This window comes from Tiliqua scincoides, chromosome 12 (genome assembly GCF_035046505.1).
Source record: "Tiliqua scincoides isolate rTilSci1 chromosome 12, rTilSci1.hap2, whole genome shotgun sequence".
Lineage (NCBI taxonomy): Eukaryota > Metazoa > Chordata > Lepidosauria > Squamata > Scincidae > Tiliqua > Tiliqua scincoides.
Genome location: NC_089832.1, coordinates 17539273 through 17561728, shown reverse-complemented (window position 1 = coordinate 17561728; position 22456 = coordinate 17539273). Strand labels below are relative to the sequence as shown.

At 46.5% G+C, this 22456-nt stretch overlaps 1 protein-coding gene across 1 annotated transcript; it reads right to left on the bottom strand.

The window, feature by feature from the left end:
- Nucleotides 1-1123: 1123 nt before the first annotated feature.
- UPRT (uracil phosphoribosyltransferase homolog) lies at nt 1124-22429 on the bottom strand. Its single transcript, XM_066640098.1, has 7 exons — nt 22187-22429; nt 10662-10704; nt 8522-8591; nt 7511-7573; nt 5987-6148; nt 3537-3635; nt 1124-1591 (listed from the first exon to the last, which is right to left on the bottom strand). Exons 1-7 carry the CDS (start codon nt 22420-22422, stop codon nt 1485-1487), a joined length of 780 nt encoding a protein of 259 aa, XP_066496195.1. The 5' UTR covers nt 22423-22429; the 3' UTR covers nt 1124-1484.
- Nucleotides 22430-22456: the final 27 nt, after the last annotated feature.

The window sequence follows — 22456 nt, the reverse complement described above, 5'->3', positions numbered from 1 at the left end:
TCCCCCGAGGAGGGGTGCTGCTGGCTTTGCACACCCCATCCCTCTCCCTGAAAAGACCATGCTGAAACCCCAGAGACCAGCCGTTGACCTGTGTAGTTAATACAAGCTGGAGGGATCAATGGTCTCACTATAAAGATAGCTTATCTTCAGTGTAACCTACCCTCAAGTATCCGCTGTTTTCACAGAAATACAGAACACACATCAACCTACACCACCAATTTTTCAATCAGTGTGCTGTTGGAGTTTGGAGCACAGCTGCTGAAAATTAACTCTTCTGGGTTCAAGCAGCGATTTTCAATGTTTTTCTTCTCACAATGCACTGACCTCTATGGCCTTTGTCTCTTGTGATGTCACTTCTGGCTTCCAGAAGATTCTTACGGGTTCTGCAGTTCTGTTTCTAGGGCAACTGTAGTAAGGAAGTGTCTGTTTCTGCAGTAATGAATTGTCTGCTCCTCTTCCTCCACTGGCATTATTTCATTACGACAGACAGTTGCCCTAGAAATAGAGCCACAAAACCTGGAAGAGTCTCCCCAAAGATGGAAGTGACATCAGAAGAGAAAAATACCGTAGAGAAAACCATAGGTCCGTGTGCCATGAGATGAAAAATGTTGAAAATCACTGCCCTATGCATTCTGCCAAAGATTTCTATAGCCCTGTACAGACAAGCATGAACAGTTCATAGATTTGCACATACTGCCCTCTGGATTGTGGCCACTGCTTCCATTTGCACCTCCTTCCAACAGACACCCAACTCTGTCATTTGAGAACCTCACTTAGAGGGAACCACAAACACCATCGCAGGATAAAGCATCACCTGGAAGTATCTGAAGGGAAGTTAAAAAAACCATCATCCCTTTCAAGCATTCTTCTCAAAGATTCCAGTAGGCCAGTGGTTCTCAAACTCTCTGGGAGTGTTTGACAGCCACCAAGTTCTTGCGTGGGTGGGAGGGGGGAGGCAGCAGCGCAATCCCCAGGATCACGCGCTGCCTCCTCCCTGCCTGCAGGCTGCCCCAGCCCCTTAAGGGGGCAGAGGCCAGTGCTCGCAGGCTGGGGCGTCGCGACGCCCCAGTTTGAAAAGCCCTGCAGTAAGCTGTGAGAACTGAAGAATTGGAGAAAGGTGTCATTTTGCCTTCACATTTATTTTATTTTGCGTTTGCAAGAAGCCACTTAAACTGGCTATGGAAGAATGAATAAATAAAGAAAGAGAAATTTTTTAGTCCAGCCATTTGGAAACGCAGCATCACCAGAAGTCTGTAGTAACCAGATGTGCTTCGTTATTGTCCAACTCATTATTAAAATAAAATAAAAATCAACACAAGGTCAAATATTTCCCCCTTTAAATAACATTTTTTTAAAAATTGGCCAAGGTCACCTTTGTTTAACCTTTGACAAAAGAGATGTGAAGTACGCCCAGAGATACCTCCCTTTAAAATTATAAAACGTAGAAAAAATCATATAGCAATAAAACGAACAGTTTAAGTACTTCAGTCCGTTCCAAAATACTTCTGTCCAAAGTGTGTTGGTGCAACAGGGTGAACTTCTGTGGTTAAGATTGTGATCTCTGGGAATTCTTGGATTATTGATTTGGCACCTTTAAAAAGGGGAAAGGAGAGAATAATTGAAGCCAGCATTTTAGCAAAACACATCTCTTGCTCTACAAGTTGTCACCCACCACCACAGGGTCTCATTTCACTTGCGTTTTTCCACTGCATTTAGACCTCACCACATGTGTACAGACTTCAATGATCTTACTTAAGCACATGCTGAGAGTAGCAATTCCTGCCAATGTAAAACTCTTAATATGTCATACAAAGAAATCTCAAAAGATTCTTGTCCCTCGATAGTGTTTTGTAAGCTAAACTATGTGCAGTGGGCCCTCTGTACCGCAGGGGATTAGTTCCACAATGCCCCACAGATACAAAATCTGAGGATGCTGAAATCAGTGGGGGACCAGGGTTGCAGTAACTTATATGGAGGCCGCACCAAGCCCACTGAAGCCTCCTCAGAAGGCCTCCCAGATGCAACTGGAAGTTGCTGATGCAAACCAGAAGCAGCTTCCAATCGCATCCGGGAGGCCCTCTCAGGCGCAGACTCGGCATCCACAGATGCTCAAATCTGTGGATGCTGAGCCCACGGATAAGGAGGGCCCCCTGTACTGCAATCTAAAATTCAGACAAGGTCTTACAAACATCTGGCTGAAGACTGCTGCAACTCTCAACTAGCAGCAGCCAACTTTCAAATGAGTCTCCCATGGCCTCTGTCCATCCAAACAGCGAAGCCAAGTGGGCCAGACTAGGACCCTCCATGTGCCGAGAGCAGAAAAAAATTCAGAACGAATCCCACGGTCCCTTGCAACGTCATGACATGGAAAGGGTACCGAGGATAAGTATGAGAACCTTGTCACTAGACAAGTCTTCCCACCTCCATCTGTCCTTGCAATAGGTGCTTTAAAGGCAGAGTTTACCAACACTGTTTTCAATCATTAACTGAAAGTGGTCTTTTTTGCACTGCATGTTAAAAGGTTCACTTTATGACCATTCGTGCGTTTGGTGCTCTTGCAGCACTCTAGTTTATGATGCAACATATTTATTGAGCTAGAGATTTGTATTCAACTATGCTGCATATATCAATTTTGTCGTATTTACCTTGCTGTGACTTACAGACAAGGTAATAAAAACCAGTACTTACTTGCTACATTCTCTAGAATACAAGTTTCATAGTGATCCCTGAAGACATTACTGTCACTTACCAAAACTGAATTTCTGGAATTTCCACCAAATTGACTGAAACATTTTCTCTGGCTTAGTCATCCCAACACTGACCAGCCATAAGGGGTCACTACTGACTTACAAGTTAAAAGCCAAGGCTGAATATTCTGTGTGTGGATATGTGCCCCTTAAGCTCAGAATTTGAAGTGCTGCTTGTGCCAGCTGTCTTTTGAAGACAAAGACATTTCTATACGAACTGTATCTGCCAATGACTCCATCGAGTTGGGTTCAAAGTTGAGGAGCACTGCTCCAGTGCCTTCCACAAAATTTACTCATTTTATTCTAAATACAGGAGATCTGTTCTTTCACTCGGGTGAACAGAATACAAGTGGGCCCCAGTAACTGCAGGGGTTCCATCCCCCTCACAGATACAGTAACCATGGATATGGGGGATACCTGTACATATAGCGGCCCTTAACCGAAGAGCCAAATGTGCACGCAACTAGCCTGCATGCTCCAGAGAGACTAGCAGGAATCCTGTTTCCTGTTAGTCACCCTCTAGTGGGCAGCCTAGTTCCCTGAACATTTGGTTCTTCAGTTAAGATTATTAAACAAGAAGCACTCATGCTGCAAGCACTTCTACATAAAACAAAGGTACACTAATGGGCATGTGGGGGACCCCTGGATCTGCAGATCCACAGGGAACTGAATCTGTGGATATGGGGGCCTGCCTAGTGACAGGCCAACAAAACTATTAAAAATCAAAGCACGGCATGATGCGATTTTCTGTTATACATCCAACACACCCATCCCGCTGTGGTGGCTTACCGTGGGGTGTAGAGAATAGACTCAACAAGATTATGACGCTTGGCTGAACTCCATGTTCTATAAGAACTTTTACAGCCTCGATCACAGTGTTGCCAGTGCCTGAAGGAAGAAGGGGGAGGGGATAAGAGGAATTCTTCTATTATGTCATCCCAATTGTGCACATCCAAATCAGAATCACTGCTCACCATTCGTTTTGCTTCAGACAACCCATGCAAAACCCACTGCGCTGAAGACTACTTTAACACCAACTGCGATTGCTTGCTGCATTGCAAGCCAACACCACACTGGCAATGGATCACTTGATGCTCCCTCAGTGATCCAGCATCAGGTTATTTCTTTGAACGATCAATACCCGGCCTTTCCTTCTAGCTGAGCACACAAGGTAGCAGTAACAGGAAACAGCCACACCTCAACAGTGGTGTCGCTAGGGGGGTGCGGGCCGCACCGCGTGACACGCCAGGGGGTGACATGCTAAAACCGCGGCATTAGGAGCTACCCCATCATGCCATACACTGTTGGATGCGGAATGTCCAGTGGAGTGTAATGCAAAAAACCAAACCGAAATCGCTCCTTTCATTCAAAAGTTATGGCCAAAAAACAGGAAGGAAAAATGCATGGATCCCTATGGAAAGTGAAAGTGAGCCGTATCGCGCATTTACTCGCAAGTAGGCATACTTGCCATAGTCTGTCAGAAAGGGCAGGCTGAGAGGACTCCAAGGACATCAGAATGGTCCTCATCCAAGGAATGCAGCCCCCAAAAACGCCCAAGGAGGTTCCGCCCTCCCAGCTGCTAATCTATGGAGCCCTATGGAAAGTAAACTCAGACTCATGGTCGTGTTTACTCGTGAGTAGGCAGACGTGCCTTGGTTGGTGGTCAGGTAAAGGGGAATGAGAGGACACCAGAATGGTCCCAATCCGATGGAGCTGGAGTGCAACAAATGCTCCAGAAGGCAGCCTCCCCCCCCGCCCACTAAAAAAGGCAAAAAAGTGGCTTGAACTGGTAAGTGGAATGCTTTCTATTTTGCGCTTGAAAAGCCAGGTGGGTCCTTATCTTGATATGCCTGAAATAGAAGAACTTTAAACTGGGCACTGGGGATGGCTGGAAATCTCACTGATTCTTTTTGGGGGGTTGTTATTGCAGGCAGACTACAGAGTAAGCTCCATTGACCACTATGGGAATTACTTCTGAGTAGTCATGCATAGGATTGGGCTCACAGGCTGCAATCCTACCCACACTTTCCTGAGAATAAGCCCCATTGACCACTTTGGGACTTACTTCAGAGTAGACATGCATAGGCTTGGGCTCACAGGCTGCAATTCTACCCACACTTTCCTCAGAGTAAACCCCATTGACCACAATAGGACTTACTTCAGAGTAGATTCACTTGGTGGAACAGGACTGGCTCCACCTTATTTAATTATTTTTTTAATTTAATTATTTATAATTATTTTAATTTGCTTGATGATGTCACTTCCAATGGGTCCTGGACAGATTGTCATTCTAAAAAGTGGGTCCCAGTGCTAAAAGTTTGAGAACTGCTGCAATAAGGTGTTAGTAAGTGTGTGTGTGTGTGTGTGTGTGTGTGTGTGAGAGAGAGAGAGAGAGAGAGAGAGAGAGAGAGACTCTACAAGTTTTCAAAATCACTAAAATCGGAATTTGGAGGAATAAGACCATCATGTTAAATATCAATCAATGCATAATTTCATGCAGAATGCAATGAAACAAACCACATTGAAATATCTGTGTTCTAACAAAAGGTACAGCCAAAAAACCAGTGGGGGCGGGGCGATGACACATCACCACGCCCACCACCTGGACGTTGCCCCGCCCACGGCACGGGGTGACGCGCAGGCCTCCCACAGCGGGTGACGTGAATCCTAGTGACGTCACTGCACCTCAATTTTTAATGAGAACTGCATCTTAAAACTAATCCCATTATAATTATCCATCGGATACATTTTCAGTTGGGGGTTGACTCCCATTATGAAGGCTTCATCAGCACCTAATGCACATTTTACAAGGATGTATCATAAATTGCTGGGTTAAAGAGAACTGAATGAAACTGTATCCAATCAGCACTCATTCCATTAAATTTTCTAATTAGCAAAAGGTCTCTATTCAAAATGGTGATGTCCTACTGGCTGAGCTAGATCAATGCCCTGCTTGGTACTTTGCACTCAGGGACTTTTATTTTACTTCATTAGACATGTCACCCCAGCACGACCATTTTACAGTTCAAAGCACTGTTGGATAAAAGGGTATAACCAATGTGTACTCTGGTAAACCTCAAAAAATCCTGTCCTGCGTAGCCAAGGTGAGTCAAAGATTTACTTCCACCGGACACAGCAGATCTGCTTTCCAACAAAGTACTCTAACAAAGCACACAGTATAGTCAAACTGCCTTTGGCAAGACACCACCACCACACAAGCCATCTTTCAAAATGCTTACTTAGGATTGGGTACATGAGCAGTACTTTTCTCCTGTAGATATCTGGTGGAAACTTTGCATAATACACTTTGGCTCTCTGCGTCTCTTCATCGCTCTGTATAAGAATCTTCCCTATTCGGATAGATCTACAGCAGTCTCGCAAACCTTGTTCCATCGCCTCTCCTTCATGCGGGAAAGAAGACAGGAGAGACTTACACATTGGGGAATATCCAGACCAGTTCAGACTATTGGGAGTGCCAAACATAAGGCCTGAGGGCTGGATTCAGCCCCTCCTCCTGCCACTGTCAGCTGCTGAGTTACAAAGCGGTGCCTTAGCAGAAGCAGCACTGTTGAAAGGGCAGCCCACATGATCACTGGGCTATCCCATATCTTGATAATTTGAACAAGACTGGCCCATTTTCTCTTCTGTCATTTGCAGCTAACAAATTCCTAAGTGAGAACAAAGTGTTTATTTCTGGTCATAACCTGCTTAATGATGTCACTTCCTGTTTAACATCATCACTTTCAGCCCTCAGCAGGCACCATGAGTGCTACTTGGCCCACTGTATGAAACATGCTTGAAACCCTTGGACTATTCTAACCATCATTCACTAGCATGTCACTGTACATGTAACCCGACAGATAAATCAAAGGATCCACCCATTTTTTAACTGAATGACTTCTGCGCCATTTGGGTCCCTGAACGCAACAGACATCTGGATATTCAAAATCTGCTGATGTCACCCAAGGGCAATGAATATGAAAGGCAAGCACTGTGGCAGCAAGGGAAACAATGGGTGTCACGGGAGAAACAGCAAACATGCCCTCTTCCTTCTTCCATGAGAAACTGAGCAAAGAAGCATTGTGTCAAAACTGGCAATTAAAATGCGTGCATGGAACAAACCACTAGCTGAGAAAAGTAGTTTTCAGACTTCCCTCTGCCTGCAGTCCCCTTTATTTTCCTTAGGTTACTTGTGCATAACTTATTTGGTGGATGCCTCTACAGGATGTCTCCAAAAAACGTACAAATGTTTAAACAAGCTCTGGATTTGACTTAAAGCAGGTCCAGACCTGCATCTGAGGGCCTCACCAAACCTCCCAGACATGACCAGAAGTGCCTTCCGGTTGTGCCCAGGAGGTGTTCCGAGGCATGGGAGGTCACACGCTTTGGACTGGCACTTCCAGTTTCTCATCAAACCAGGAGGCTTTCTGAGGTGTGCAAAGGCTACACGCAACTTCTGTATGCCTCAAAACACCTACAGATATGCATGGGAGACATTTCCAGAAGTCCTCCAAAGGCTCCCCCTCCACTGATCTTAATAGCTGTAGGTTTGGTAGTCCATGTGGGGAGCCCTACAGGAACAGATTCCCCACAGATACAAAGGGCCAATCTGTATAGCAGAACACATTTGATGCTGCAGAATGTGTGCCCATTTCCTTGAGACGCCAGGTATATTCATTTCAGGAATAACTTTGCAAGAAACAGTGGTTACTGCACTGAAATAACACCGACAAAAAACCACAAAGTTTTAAGAAGCAACCTACCACTTCTCATTATGCTGACTCCACAGTTCCCCTTCTCAAATTTCACCCCTTCGTACTTGTACCCTGTTCAAAAGACACATGCACACGACCAGTAATCAAACAGTGGTTCTCTTTTCACGGACACTTTAATGTCCTATTTCAAGGTGAGCAAGCCGGAGGCACTCTAATCCCTTCAGGCCCAAAATATTTTTTACACAGCCCAGAGACCTGCTCAGATCATCAGACGATCGGCTTGACAGAGGTGGTTTTGGATATGTCCATCACCGTTGCAGAGGGTATTTCCAAATTAAGCAACAATAATTTCCAGAACTTGCTCGGCTATTCTGAACATTTGGAATTAGCAACATCAGGCTCTGTGATATTCCAGCTAGCAAAAAGGGGAACTGCACTCAACAGAAAGGAATTTTTATACTTCTCCCCAACTGCTCCTCCCTCTTTCATAACACTCAGTGCCTTGGTCCTTCTCCCAGCAAAAGTGCTGCTACTTCTAAAAGCAGGATTGTTGTCCAAGGGCTAATTTGAATGATGCACAAGTTCCTAGCATGCCCAAGAACCACTCGTGCTACTACTGGCAACATGCAACATACAGCTGGGGTTGAATCTACGGACTGGCCCATTCATGAGGCCAACTAAAGCAGTTGCCTCAGGCAACAGATTGGTGGTGATTGCCCAGCTGACTGTCTACCTGCCTCTACTGCTCTTCCCAGAATTGGAAAAGGACAGAGAGGAAGGAGGAATGTGGAGGGGAGGAAAGCGCCAAGATGGATCACATCTGACTGTCTACATACTTCTACTGCTCCTCCCAGAATTGGAAAAGGACAAAAAGGAAGGAGGAACGTGAAGGGGAGGAAAGTGCTGAGTTGGATCGCTAAAGAGTGGGAGCAGCAGAGGCTGGCTCAGGTAAGGGGGTATCATTTGGCATGCCACCACAGGTGACAGGAAATCACAGGACAGCCCTGCTCACACCAAACCCTAGCTCACTCCTCCACTAGCCCATAAGCTCCATATTACCTGTTGGAGTGGTTACTGTGCATTCTGTGTATGGCAGCTGATTCAATCCCTCTTCGACCACAAGCCTGATCTATAAAACAGAGTGAGAGAGAGAGAAGAGAGAAACCACCACCACAGTTTAGGATTCAATTTCAATAAATTAGAGTATTTTTCCATATTCATTGTGGAGGCACACCTCCCTCGTACCTTGGAACTATTCAGAAACAAGTCCTGTTGAATTTATTCGACCGTCTGCAGTACATACAAGCCATTTAACACAGAAAGTGTCCAAGCTATTTCACAGTTGCTTACTTGCAAGTCAGATCTACGACATGCAAGCTCCTTGGACAAGGAGGGCAGGGGAGAGACTTGAAAAACTACCAGCCATCTCTCTTTAGATGCCTCCTTAACATGCTGATGTTTCTGCAAAGGGTACATAGTTCAGGATTCTTCTGCTCAGATGATTTCATGGCAGATCAGCCTTGATCTCCCATGTACACACACCTGCCAAGCCTAGTCATCAAGTTAAGATGGTCACATCCTGGCTTTTACAGCACAGCTGCTGTTCAAAAAATGCAGGTCCCAGGGATTGCAGGGCTAGTTACACGATCCCAGCCCATTTTTTCAGTGCTTTGCACTTCGCAGCTGCAAATCTACCAGTTTGTCTTAGTGCTTAACAACACAAAGCAGTCAGACGCACAGAGCTCCCAATGTAAGGAGCACTGCTCCACACAGGGGACACGAAACCTAGCTGTCGCTCTGACACATGCTGGAGCTGCAGCCCAACCAGCAGGCAGAGCATTCCTGTGAACAGTATCTCCGCACCTGTCAGACAGGTGAGCCAACGCTACCCTTCTGCAACACAAAAAGCCACCAGGAGTTTTGCCCTCAGACTGCGCCTTAAGAATGAAGATGTCAGCCTCTCCCTCTAGCTGGCACAACACCTTCAATGAGTTGAGAGAACAGAGGAACAAGGACAAGCACATTGGGAACCATTGCAGATTCCTCTTCACCTGAATCTGCACAAGCAAGAAATAGAGTGTAATTTACCTGTTTGTCCTCTGGCCCTTTGAGATGTGCAAGAAACATCTAGCTCTCATTTATGTGAATATCCTGACAATGCAAGGCAGTGCATTTCAGCAATGAGTTTTTTTCATGAGAACAGGAGTATTCAATTTAGCGACATTTTGAATATGACACGCGTCCATATAAGAAACACATGTATGCCTGCATACACTGTCACATGTGAATCTCTTACTGCAATTATATAGTGGTCCCACGTTATCTGCAGCAGTTTCGTTCTGGAAACCCCCGAGGATAACAAATTCTACAAATGCTGAAGTTCAGCATCTAATGCTGCAATTCCTTACCTGGGCGCCATGCTGAGACCTCTGGAAATAGCACTGGACTTGCAGTACACTTCATGGGCCTCCAGAACACAACCAGAAGCCACTTCTGGTTTGTGCCTTGAAGGTGCTCTGAGGAGCGGGGAGGCCCGCAGCCCACTCCATGGGCTCCAGAACACCTTCCAGGTGTGACCAAAAGTGGCTTCTGGTCATTTCCTGGAAGTCTTTTATGGCACACTGGTTGAAAATCACTGGGTTAGGGAGATAGATGTGTGTGTGCCTCTCTCTCTGCTGGACTCTGTGACAGAAATTCAAGCCACAGACATCCAGCAAGAGGAAGGTGGTTCATGGTAGTGACTCAGGAGGGGGAAGAGGAGGACATGGGGAGAGGGGTGTCTGTAATTATAATGCCACCAAACACAGCAGGCAAATGAAAGTGCATTGGGGGGCTGGATGTGGCCTGTGGGTCGTAGTCTGGGAACTCCTGCTTTGAACAGCCCAGTCCTAGTCATACTTAACCCATTTCTGCCCAACCCACAAATGTACACATTCAATCCCTGTTAAATATAGATGACATTGGGCAGAAATGGCTTAACTGGAAGCAAGTCTCACCACTATTCGAAGTAAATGTACCTAGGATGATAGCCCAGGAGCACTGATATTTTAATAAACCTCCTAGTGGCTATTTGAACATTTACAACCAACCAGCGTATTTGAAAAAAACACTCAATTTCTCTCCAAACCTGATGACAAAAACATAATAACCCTGCTAATGCAGAAGACACAATTGCAAGGGTAAAAAAGCACCAACTCACCAAGCGATCAGCTGAAAATACGAAATCACCCCGACTGGCAGTCCTAGAGAGTGAACAAAATGTCACTTCAGTGAGAGACCAACTTAAAACGGATCTGCATCATTGTTAAGTAGCTCAGAAGCAACATATAAGATGATCTTGATGCAAGATCTAGGGGTAGAATATTTCAGATAGCATCTGAGTAAAAATGCACAATTCAACTTGTGATTTTTCATTATGCAGTATCTTTAAAGGAAACCCAACAGTGGTATGTTACACCAGCAAGGTACAACAAAAATGCTTACAAATGCTGGCTGCGTGAACAGGAACAGGCAAAGGGTTTTAATGCTTGGTGAGGCTGCCCACACATTTCAGGGCAAATAGGATTATTTCAAGGATTACAAGTAATAGGTTATATTTTGGCCCTTTCCACATACTGCTAAATGCCCCAAAGTTTGTTCCCTCTCACCCGGCAAGCTTAATTCTTGGGTTGCCACTACAATTGTTTTGCTATGGCACTGGAAACTTATCTTGCTCAGCTACGAAGGAATGACTTCCTAAGGCCTTAGACATGGCCAAGGTAGATAGCTTGATAGCATGTGAAAAACCAGAAGTGACATTTAATGCCTTATAATGCATTAGGAGGTCCAGGGAAGCCCTCAGGGCCCACCTGTATTTTGCTTGAATTAAAATAACTGAATACATATACTAAGCACAAGGCCAGAAGCAAACTGATTGCTGGGAGATTTACACTCCAATTCTGAAGATGTGCCACTGGTACAAGCATTTAGGGTCAAAACAGACAGTTGTTAAAAATAAACCACAGCCATATAAGCAAAACCAACAGTTAAATTTGCCTCCCATTAACCATGGATTTTACTGTAACACACACACACACACACACACACACACACACACACACACACTCGGAGCTGCTTCTATGGAGACCAGCTCTCAAATCCCTTTTTATTGCAAATGGCAGCATTGCCAGTATTAACCTTGAAATCAGGCAGTATAATCTCTGTGCGAAGAATGAACCTTTTACAAGGCGACTGTAAATTCTGCCCAATAAGCTCTGTATACCACTGTAAACAAGAGACATTTGCAAACATTCAGTACTTGAATGGATGAATGCAAGTCATGACTGTCCCTTAAACAGCTGCTGTGGCCTTTAAACACAGGATGTTACCAGCTGTGCCATAAAAAGTGCAGTAATCACTTTCTTGAGTCTTCTGTTCCTCTGTTGAACCCCAAGGAAAAAGCCCTGTTTCCTTAAATTACAACAGTGGTCTCACAACCCCAATAAACAAGCAAACAATGTATGAGACTGGAGATCCACTGCTAATCCCGCTCACTTCCCAGAACTTGATCTGTCGCCTGCCCCTACAACTTGTGTCTTCACAACAACCCTGTGAGGTCACAGCCTGAGCACAATTGGACAATGAGAAGTTGTGCAGGATGATCAAGAACTAAGTTTTGATAAGGCAGAACCATTATTGGACTGGATCCAAGCCTTCTCTTGCACAAGCTTTGAAAGGCTGCTGTGACTGCCTCCCCCCCAAATGAGGCATCACAACCCCATTGGGCTTGTGGCCCACACGTTGAAGAACAATGATGATGGGTAGGTTAATAATAGACCTGTCAGGGCAGGCATTTGACAACCTAAGCTTGCAACTCTTGTGTATTGGGGTGCTTCATACACAGTTCACAGGAGCTTCAAGGGCAATGTAAGAAAGAAAAGTCACTGGAATACCGAGTGCTGTAGGCTTATACCATAGTCTTTCGAGACTGAAGGTTGCCAACCAAGTTCAGGAGAGCATTAGGTGCACTTTAGGAAGCGTCCTTGGCATAGACAGGGCCACAATTGCCTTAGTCATGGATCTACATAAACAGTGCATACCACTACATGCTCCTGAATCTTCAGCAGTGCACTGACAGCCAATATAGAAGTCATCATTGTGGCAGGGCTCTTCATGAAGAGAGTTACAGTCACAGTACAACCCTAGAAAAAGCCCCCTCTCCAGCAGCCACCTGCCAACCGTTTGCAGGTGAACACCTGGAGGAAAGTCTCCACGACCACCTTAGCTGCTTGGCAGATTCACCCAGTGATTTATTTCCAGCTTGCACTTAGAAAATACACATGCAAGTGCCACTTGTAACTCTGCAGCTGTACTGCACCAAGCTCTTGATGTAGTATAGGTCTTGGACTTGCCATCAGTTCAGGAGACCATTTGGTGAACCACGTTATGAGTTTCTGGTGCCTGTTTAACAAAATGGTCTTTGTGGAGCATTACTGGACATCTGTTCAGTCGTAGGCCTCCATATTAAATGAGCTTTTCATCCTGAAGTGAGTTACAGTCAATTCCTGTTATCCGCTGGGGTTAGGTTCCTGAAAACCAGCAGATACTGAATCTTTGATTCTATTAGGTCAATTGGGTTAGGGGAAGGGGTAGTCAACCTGGTCAGGAACAGCAGCAGTGGGTAGCTGTAAGATGGCCACCACAGATAGCCTCAAGAAAGCTTTAGAATAGCTGTGGATAGCTGAGAACAGGCAGCGGACGGCACAGGGTAAGTGATCCCCATGGATAAGTGAAACAGCAGAAAAAGAGCATGCAGATTGACTGCATTTATACAGTCATCACTCAACATCACTCAATAGTAAAGCAAGAACAAGACAGGTATTTCTGGAGACGCCATCTTGGGGCCCCCACACAACCGCCTTGGCTGGGACTTAAGGAGCTACTCTTGGCACACACAAAAGCTTATGCATGCCCAGGAAGAGATCTGACGTTTAACACAGCAACCCTGCCATGCCACATCAGAAGCTGCTCTCCAAAGCCCCTTCAGTTTCAAAAGCAATGTGCCAGGCGGCATCAAAGGCTGCTACTCAAGACACGCTCGGCCTCCCCCAGGGTGCACAGAACTCGTGACACAATTCTTCAGACACCAGCCAGAACGTCCTTTTCCACTAGAAGGGGTCTGCGGAGCAATGGATAAAACCTCCCTCAGCTGCCCAATCTCTCCTGACAAAAGTTTAAAGCAAGCTGCCTACAGCGAACTGACCCGCAGGAAGCAATTTTTGCCCCTTTCAAGCCCACGCACTTCTAGCAAGAAGTTACTAATTCAATGTTTCTCAAACTGTGGGTCGGGACCCACTTGGTGTGTCATGACCCCATTTCTGGTGGGTCCCACAAAGCCTCCAGTGAAAACAGGGTGATGGAAAAATCAGATAACTAATTCACTCAAGCCCTGATGCTATTCAAAAATTAGTTAGCTGCTAATTGCCCTGCAAACGGCTGGGTTCCTGCCCTATAATATTGTTGGCATCCTTCAGTCTCGGAAGACCATGGTGTAACGCTCTGAATGGTGGTTCTGGAACAGAGTGTCCTCTCCAGTGCGCGAAGCCTGGGTAAAGTAGGTATGGAGAATAGGCTGTTACCCATGCAGCAAATCCCCCCTCTCCACGTCGCTGAAATGGTCCAATGGAAAGGCAGAGGCCAATACGGTTGGTTCCAGCGGCATCGCAGGAGTTGCCAGAACGGGACTGTGTTCAGCCATGAACTGCCTCGGGGACTCCGGATTTGGCCTCAAGGTTGACTCCTGAAGCCTTTTCCATAACTGGATGTAGCCACAAGGCAGTGGAGGTTTGGGATCAGTTTTCCTTCTCTCAGATGAGCTGCCTTCCCAGGCTGACGAGTCCCATCTACCCGGTGGCTGTTTAGTCGCCTCTTACAACAAGTACAGCCAAACTGAGGGCCTATTCTTATCCCCAGCCCCCAGGGGAATATAATGCCTTATAATATAGTTTACAAGCATGTACATATGGGGGGGGCAAATGTTTTGAGTGTCTTTTTTCCTGGTGTATCCCCTTCGCCCGAGTCTGTCAAGGACAGGCAGTGGAGGCAGATGAAGTCTGGGTCATAAAACAGCCCCATGACTTGGGCCTTGAAAAAATCCTGGACCAGGTCAGTTGCATCCAGCAATCACATAACATTCAAGGGAGTGGCAACAGGATGCAAGTATCTTGTTGTCCTGAGTGCCCCCTGAGGCATCTGGCGGGACACTGTGAGTTACAGGAAGCTGGACTAGATTGGCCTGATCCAGCACGGCTCTTCTTACGTTCCTCAACATTATGTATTAGACCACTTAATCCATCATGCCTACTTTTTGCTTTTGCACAGTATGCTGGAACATGCTTCTCTAATGACAGGACCATTTTAGCCAAGCCAGTGGTACTCAGGCTCACAGGAATGTGCTTCTGACCATAGACAAGTTGGTCTGCCAAGCATTCTTCACATGCTCTCCATGCATACTTGATTTTTCTGCATCTAACACAACAGCACCGTTATAACACGTTAAACTGAATTTTGCAAAACAAATACTTCATACCCAGCAAGATATTAAAGTTGCCACTCTAATGAGGAGGAACTTTATTAACACTCAGAAAACAAGGTTTTGTAATGGAAATGTTGACACCACCCAAGGCACTGTGGCACAACTGGGTGCGGCTATAATAAACGTGAAATGTTGGAGAAAGCAAGAAGCTGCAATTCTTGTCCTCGAGGACACAACTGATAATGGCACTGCCTTACTGTTAGCTGCACATGAACACAATTCCTGTACTGTACATTTCAGAACGTACGTCTAAGACCAGGAACTTGCCACAGACCAGTAACTCCATGGGCTTTATAGACAAAAGTGACTCATGTCCAGTTGGCCATAAATTTGAAAGAAGATAGAGGAAGTTTGATCTTCTTAAAAAAAGCTGCCCAAGTCAATAACACAATCAACACTTCCTGCAAACAAAAGCCAACCCCTTGCACTAAACCACAACTGCTCTGATTCACCAGGAAATCTGAAACCAGAGGCAGAAGGAGAAAGGAACTCTGGCAGAAAAAAAGAGAATAAATAAAAGCAGAAAAGCAAAGTGAATCTTTGAGAAAGAGACCAACATAACAAAGAAGAAGGGGGAGGGAAGATGTGGGAGGATCCATCCAGAGTCACTAGAGACCCAGCCACAGCATTAACACTACAGCAAGCATGGGATCTGCAACACCACAGATATGGGATATTGTACCTGTTTACAGGTGTGTTTGATGCTGGATTCATGCATGCCCTCAGCCCACTATTCAATATGACCTACGACATTTCGACTACGATCCATTTAAGCCATATTTTTATCCAAGAGGATTGTCGTCTCAGGTGCAGATTGTTGCTTACTTGTACAAAGGCAAGTGTGCAAATAAATCCATTAAGGCTTCCTTCAGGCCTTGAAACTCCCTCTCTAGGGAGAACCATTAAACGGACAACTTCATTGCCATTCAGAACGCATGTAAAAAACTCATTTTAAAAAGGCATTTAATGTACCTGTTAAACTTTAATAGATGTGAGTTTCTGGATAGAGTTCTAAGGTTTTGAATTTTAGCAGCTTATTATTTTTTTTTTTTAAAAAAGGGTTTTCTTTACATAAGAACATAAGAACATAAGAACAGCCCCACTGGATCAGGCCATAGGCCCATCTAGTCCAGCTTCCTGTATCTCACAGCGGCCCACCAAATGCCCCAGGGAGCACACCAGATAACAAGAGACCTCGTCCTGGTGCTCTCCCCTACATCTGGCATTCTGACTTAACCCATTCCTAAAATCAGGAGGTTGCGCATACACATCATGGCTTGTACCCCATAATGGATTTTTCCTCCAGAAACTCGTCCAATCCCCTTTTAAAGGCGTCTAGGCTAGACGCCAGCACCACATCCTGTGGCAAGGAGTTCCACAGACTGACCACGCGCTGAGTAAAGAAATATTTTCTTTTGTCTGTCCTAACCCGCCCAACACTCAATTTTAGTGGATGTCCCCTGGTTCTGGTATTATGTGAGAGTGTAAAGAGCATCTCCCTATCCACTCTGTCCATCCCCTGCATAATTTTGTATGTTTCAATCATGTCCCCCCTCAAGCGTCTCTTTTCTAGGCTGAAGAGGCCCAAACGCCGTAGCCTTTCCTCATAAGGAAGGTGCCCCAGCCCCGTAATCAGCTTAGTCGCTCTCTTTTGCACCTTTTCCATTTGCACTATGTCTTTTTTGAGATGCGGCGACCAGAACTGGACACAATACTCCAGGTGTGGCCTTACCATCGATTTGTACAACGGCATTATAATATTAGCCGTTTTGTTCTCAATACCCTTCCTAATGATCCCAAGCATAGAATTGGCCTTCTTCACTGCCGCCGCACATTGGGTCGACACTTTCATCGACCTGTCCACCACCACCCCAAGATCTCTCTCCTGATCTGTCACAGACAGCTCAGAACCCATCAGCCTATATCTAAAGTTTTGATTTTTTGCCCCAATGTGCATGACTTTACACTTACTGACATTGAAGTGCATCTGCCATTTTGCTGCCCATTCTGCCAGTCTGGAGAGATCCTTCTGGAGCTCCTCACAATCACTTCTGGTCTTTACCACTCGGAAAAGTTTGGTGTCATCTGCAAACTTAGCCACTTCACTGCTCAACCCTGTCTCCAGGTCATTTATGAAGAGGTTGAAAAGCACCGGTCCCAGGACAGATCCTTGGGGCACACCGCTTTTCACCTCTCTCCATTGTGAAAATTGCCCATTGACACCCACTCTCTGCTTCCTGGCCTCCAACCAGTTCTCAATCCACGAGAGGACCTGTCCTCTAATTCCCTGACTGTGGAGTTTTTTCAGTAGCCTTTGGTGAGGGACCGTGTCAAATGCCTTCTGAAAGTCCAGATATATAATGTCCACGGGTTCTCCCGCATCCACATGCCTGTTGACCTTTTCAAAGAATTCTGTAAGGTTCGTGAGGCAAGACTTACCCTTACAGAAGCCATGCTGACTCTCCCTCAGCAAGGCCTGTTCATCTATGTGTTTTGAGATCCTATCTTTGATGAGGCATTCCACCATCTTACCCGGTATGGATGTTAGGCTGACCGGCCTATAGTTTCCCGGGTCCCCCCTCTTTCCCTTTTTAAAAATAGGCGTGACATTTGCTATCCTCCAATCTTCTGGTACCGTGGCCGTTTTGAGGGACAAGTTGCATACCTTAGTCAAGAGATCTGCAACTTCATTCTTCAATTCCTTAATAACCCTTGGGTGTATGCCATCAGGGCCCGGTGACTTATTGATCTTTAATTTATCAATGAGGTCTGAAACATCTTCTCTTTTAACCTCTATCTGACTTAACTCCTCGGTTAGGAGGGGCCGTTCGGGCAGCGGTATCTGCCCGAGGTCTTCTGCCGTGAAGACAGATGCAAAGAACTCATTTAATTTCTCTGCCATCTCTAAGTCTCCTTTTATCTCCCCTTTCCCTCCCTCACCATCCAGAGGGCCAACCGCTTCTCTGGCGGGTTTCCTGCTTCTAACATATTTGAAGAAGCTTTTATTATTCCCCTTAATGTTGCTGGCCATGCGTTCCTCATAGTCTCGCTTGGCCTCCCCTATCACCTTCTTACATTTCTTTTGCCACAGTTTATGTTCCTTTTTATTCTCTTCATTAGGGCAAGACTTCCATTTACGGAAGGAAGCTTCCTTGCCCTTCACAGCCTCTCTAACTTGGCTGGTTAGCCATGCGGGCACTCTCCTGGATTTAGTGGAACCCTTCTTTCTTTGCGGTATACACCTCTGCTGGGCCTCTATTACTGTTGTTTTAAGCAGCCTCCATGCACTCTGGAGAGACTGGACTCTTTTTACCCTCCCTTTCAACCTCCTTCTAACCAGCCTCCTCATTTGAGGGAAGTCCGCCCGTCGGAAGTCAAGGGTTTTTGTTAGAGATTTGCTTGGTATTCTTCCCCCAACGTGCACATCAAAACGGATCGCAGCATGATCACAGCATGATCATTTGTAAATTAAGACCTAGAAAAATGCACTAAGCTGTTCCGCTCATTGGGGGGAAAAATAAAACTAAAACGTGAGTGTGGATATATTACATTTATTGCGATAGCTATGTGGATATTGTAAGCTACTTCAAATTATGTTTAAGAAGCGCCAAGGATTTTGAATCAAATTTATATAGATCTGAATATATATCTTTGCCACATTGCAGAGTCATAATTAACAGCAAAATTTTCTTATTTATGTGCATGAATTGGAATAAAGTCATGCTTCCAAAGGAAAAGCCTTGCAAGCACACAACTTCAGTTGCAGGGTGATCCAACAAGTCTCCATCCCAGTCTCAGAGAAAGCAGCTTAGACTATCAGTTATTTATTTAGCCATGTGCCAACAGGATGTTCCTGCTCTCTGTTTTGGAAAAATATATAAGAAAGGCTCTTGTGCTACTAAGGAAAGGGAGGCTAGCTTCTAAGCAGTATTATTTACCAAGCATAGGGATGTCTGAGGTTTGCAGGTCACCTGCCTGGGCTCCACTGCACCTGCGATCAGAGGAATTTGCGGCTGATAAGAGTGGCCTAGACAGCAAGTAACATGTGGCCACTGGATCTTGTTTTCAATGCAATATTGTAGAATCTATCAGACACACACTGAGGGCATGTTCAGACACCTCACAGAACAGTATGCACTGAAGTCTGAGTAGTGCAAGTTTTCATTCATGTACCAATTTGTTTCAAGGGTGGAGTGAGGAGCAGCTCACCAAGCAGGTAAATATTCAGCCTTTACAGCACCATGACTAACACCTTAAGAATGTTGGAAGACCTATAGCCTGGCTATTTCCTGCATTTATATATGTTGTTATACAAAACATCTTACAGCAGATGTTTTTTCTTTTATGTCTCCTGTAAATGTGTTTGCAACAATGAGCATGCATACAGTATTGTAAAAATTAAGCCAAATAACAAAGGCTTCATAAATCAAAGTCAGAGGTTATCTGCATCTCTCTAGCACAGTGTTTCTCAAAGTGTGCTCCCAGCAGACCTGGAGTTCCCCGAGACCCCTTCAGGGGCTCTACAAGCACCCCATGGAGCCACCATATGCTTGGCCACTGGGCCACTCTGCACATGTGCCAGCTCCCTGGGTCGCCCCCCCAAGACTCCATTTAGGAGTGTAGAGAGCTCCAGAGACCAAAAGATTTGAGAACCGCTGCCCTGAACATCAGCATTTCTATGAAATCAACCCCTACAGACTTATTTTCTTCAACTCACACTTTCCCCTTTATCGTTGGCACCAAGACTCATGACAAGAAAAGTATTTCCAAGTCATACTATTTTCATTCCACTCCTATACACCAGGGGTGGCCAAACCACAGCTCGTAAGCCACATGCAGCTCTCCGACATATAATGTATGGCTTGCAGAAATATGTTACCTGAGCTCCTTTTTTGTCTCACAATTGATATAAAAGGTAAACTTAAAAATTTTGAGCTATATAATTATTTACCAGATAAAAACCAGAAGTCCACTGGTTTAAAATGCAAGTTTAATGGTCACATAGCGTAACTATATTTAAGAATTCAATTGCTTCTGAAATATGGCAGCTCTCAAAATCTCCCTTATAGCTGTCAAACATCTGAAGTTAATCTTTTGTGGATGTTGCATTAAGAAAGTTTGGCTACCCCCTTTATATACATGCACCAACTGAGTTCAGTGGGACTTGCTCCAAAATAGGTATGTGCAAGACTGTAGCGTGATGGGACTTGCTTCGAGGCTGCAATCCTATGCTGACCTGGAAGTAAGTTCTATGGAACTCAGCAAGACCTACTCCTGCAGACAGACACAGGATCAGATCAGAAGAAACAAAAGAGAGTCAAATCCTGTTCTAGCATTGACAGCCCTGGTTTCACCTTTCCAAAATGAAATCTTTACTGACCTAGAAGTGGGACAATTGGAAACCACTGAAGGCCACTCGCTTGCCCAAACATCTTGCTGGGTACTTTGGAGGCACACACCTCCTGCAACAGCAATAATAGGTGGCTATCCTTAAACTTGCCAGGATTCAGCAGTGCCTTTATATGAAAGGTCTGCCAAAGAGAGATTGACTATGCCCCGATTCTGCTCATTAAAGCTCCTTGGATTGCACCAGGTGCGCAAGATCCAAGACTCAGCCGGGATGCCTGCAGTCTGTTCTGTTAGATAAGCTCTGCCTGATCTCATGGACATATGAGATAAGCTCTGTCTGATCTCATGGACATATGAGATCAGGTCTCATATCGACCTGGACCTACCCTCAGGTCATATCAATCCTTATTTGCCTCAGAATTGATTAACTAGCCAAGAGATATCCTGGCTTTTGTTCTTTTCCTTTCAGAGGTACTAAGAAATTGTTCTCAAGACTGGTCAACTAGAGCCAATGGGTGGAGGCAGGATGAGCTGTCACCAGGCCATCCCTGCATGACAAAACCCGACCTGGAGGTAGGCCAGGAACAGTGAGACAGCAGAGATGGACATCCAGCACCCCACTCATGGAACTGTGCGCAGGCTTCAGCTGACAGCATCGCTCATGCTCCTTCAGCCTCCGTTTTGCTACAGCCACTGAAGAACCACAGAATAATGCCACTTTCCAGTTTGGACACAACACCCTTGCCTGTCTTGCACCCAGAACACAGCCTCCGAGCTGGCCAGACACACCTAGTTGGGCCCTATTTCTCACAAGTCCACTAAGGCTCAGGCGGCTCCTTCAAAGTCAGCTTTACGTACAAAGTGTTTCAGATCTCTTTGTGCAGGGATTACGGACACTGTTCGTCAGCCCTATGAGGATGGACCAGAATTACTCTGGATTGCAGGGAGGCTCGGAGGGACTCTGGTTTCACCTCTAAGCCTACAGAGCGACGCCTTAGAAAGTCTTGATCCTACAGAGTGAACGGGGAGGGGACAGTTTCGAACAGAGTCTTGCCAGCTCCACATCAGCTCTGGCTCTTCCAGTAGTGAAAGTAGGCTGGCTGGAAGCTCCTGGCTCTCCATGAACTGGCTCCCCACCACTGCAAGCATCTCCTTCCCCAAGGGCCTGCCTGGGCAGGAGAGAGCCGGAACCAGGGGTCTGAAACAAGAGTAGCAGCAGGCCTTGGGGAGGAGGCGCAGCAGCCTGGACCCCCCACCCCAAGTGCTTTGTGCTGCAATCCTTGCAGCGCTCCTCCGCTGCACACACACCTGGGGGGGTCACAAATGCTGCTGCTGGAGGGGATGCAAGTGTGGAAGAGGGTGCTGGGGTGCAGTCACCCAGTGGGTGCTCCTGCCGGGCGTGTAGAGACATTTGCTTGGCCGCCCCCACTTCCTCTGCACACGCCCAGAGGCCCCCTGGCCACCCCCACTCACTTGCCACAAGCCCAGAAGTTCCCTTGCTGCCACGCAGGCGGTACTCTGCACTGCCCAGAGGCCCCTCGCCCACACTCTGCACGTGCCCAGAGGCCCCCTGGACGCCTCCACTCCCTCTGCACTGCCCAGAGGCCCCTCGCCCCCATCTGCACGTGCCCAGAGGCCCCCTGGCCGCCCCCACTCCCTCTGCACATGCCCAGAGGCCCCCTGGCCGCCCCCACTCACTCGCCACATGCCCAGAGGTCCCCTTGCTGCCACGCTGGCGGCACTCTGCACGTGCCCAGAGGCCCCTCGCCCACACTCTGCACGTGCCCAGAGACCCCACTGACTTGTCGCGGATGATGGTCTGCAGCTCGCGGATCTGGTCGTTCATGGGCAGCAGGCGGAGGCGCGCGAGCGGCGTGGCGGGAGGCTGCTCGGGGCAGGGGCCGCCCGCGCTGCCGCTGCTGCTGTCCGGGCTGGGGCTGGGGCTGGGGCTGGCGTCGGCGAAACACAGGGTGTGGGCGGCCGCCGGCTGCTGCTGGCCGCCGCCCGCGCGCCGGTCCGGACAGGGCATCGTCTCCATGCGCCGAGCGGCGGCTCCAAGAAGCGGCGCCGCC

What these genes read in the sequence shown, in the direction of transcription:
- UPRT (XM_066640098.1), bottom strand. Translation starts at nt 22,422, where the DNA reads ATGGAGACGATGCCCTGTCCGGACCGGCGCGCGGGCGGCGGCCAGCAG. An exon ending in TATTTTCAGCTGATCGCTTG is followed by an intron (nt 8,592 to 10,661) that starts GTGAGTTGGTGC and finishes TCTGTTTTATAG; the next exon opens with ATCAGGCTTGTGGTCGAAGA. An exon ending in GCTCATGTACCCAATCCTAA is followed by an intron (nt 3,636 to 5,986) that starts GTAAGCATTTTG and finishes TTCTTCCTTCAG; the next exon opens with GCACTGGCAACACTGTGATC.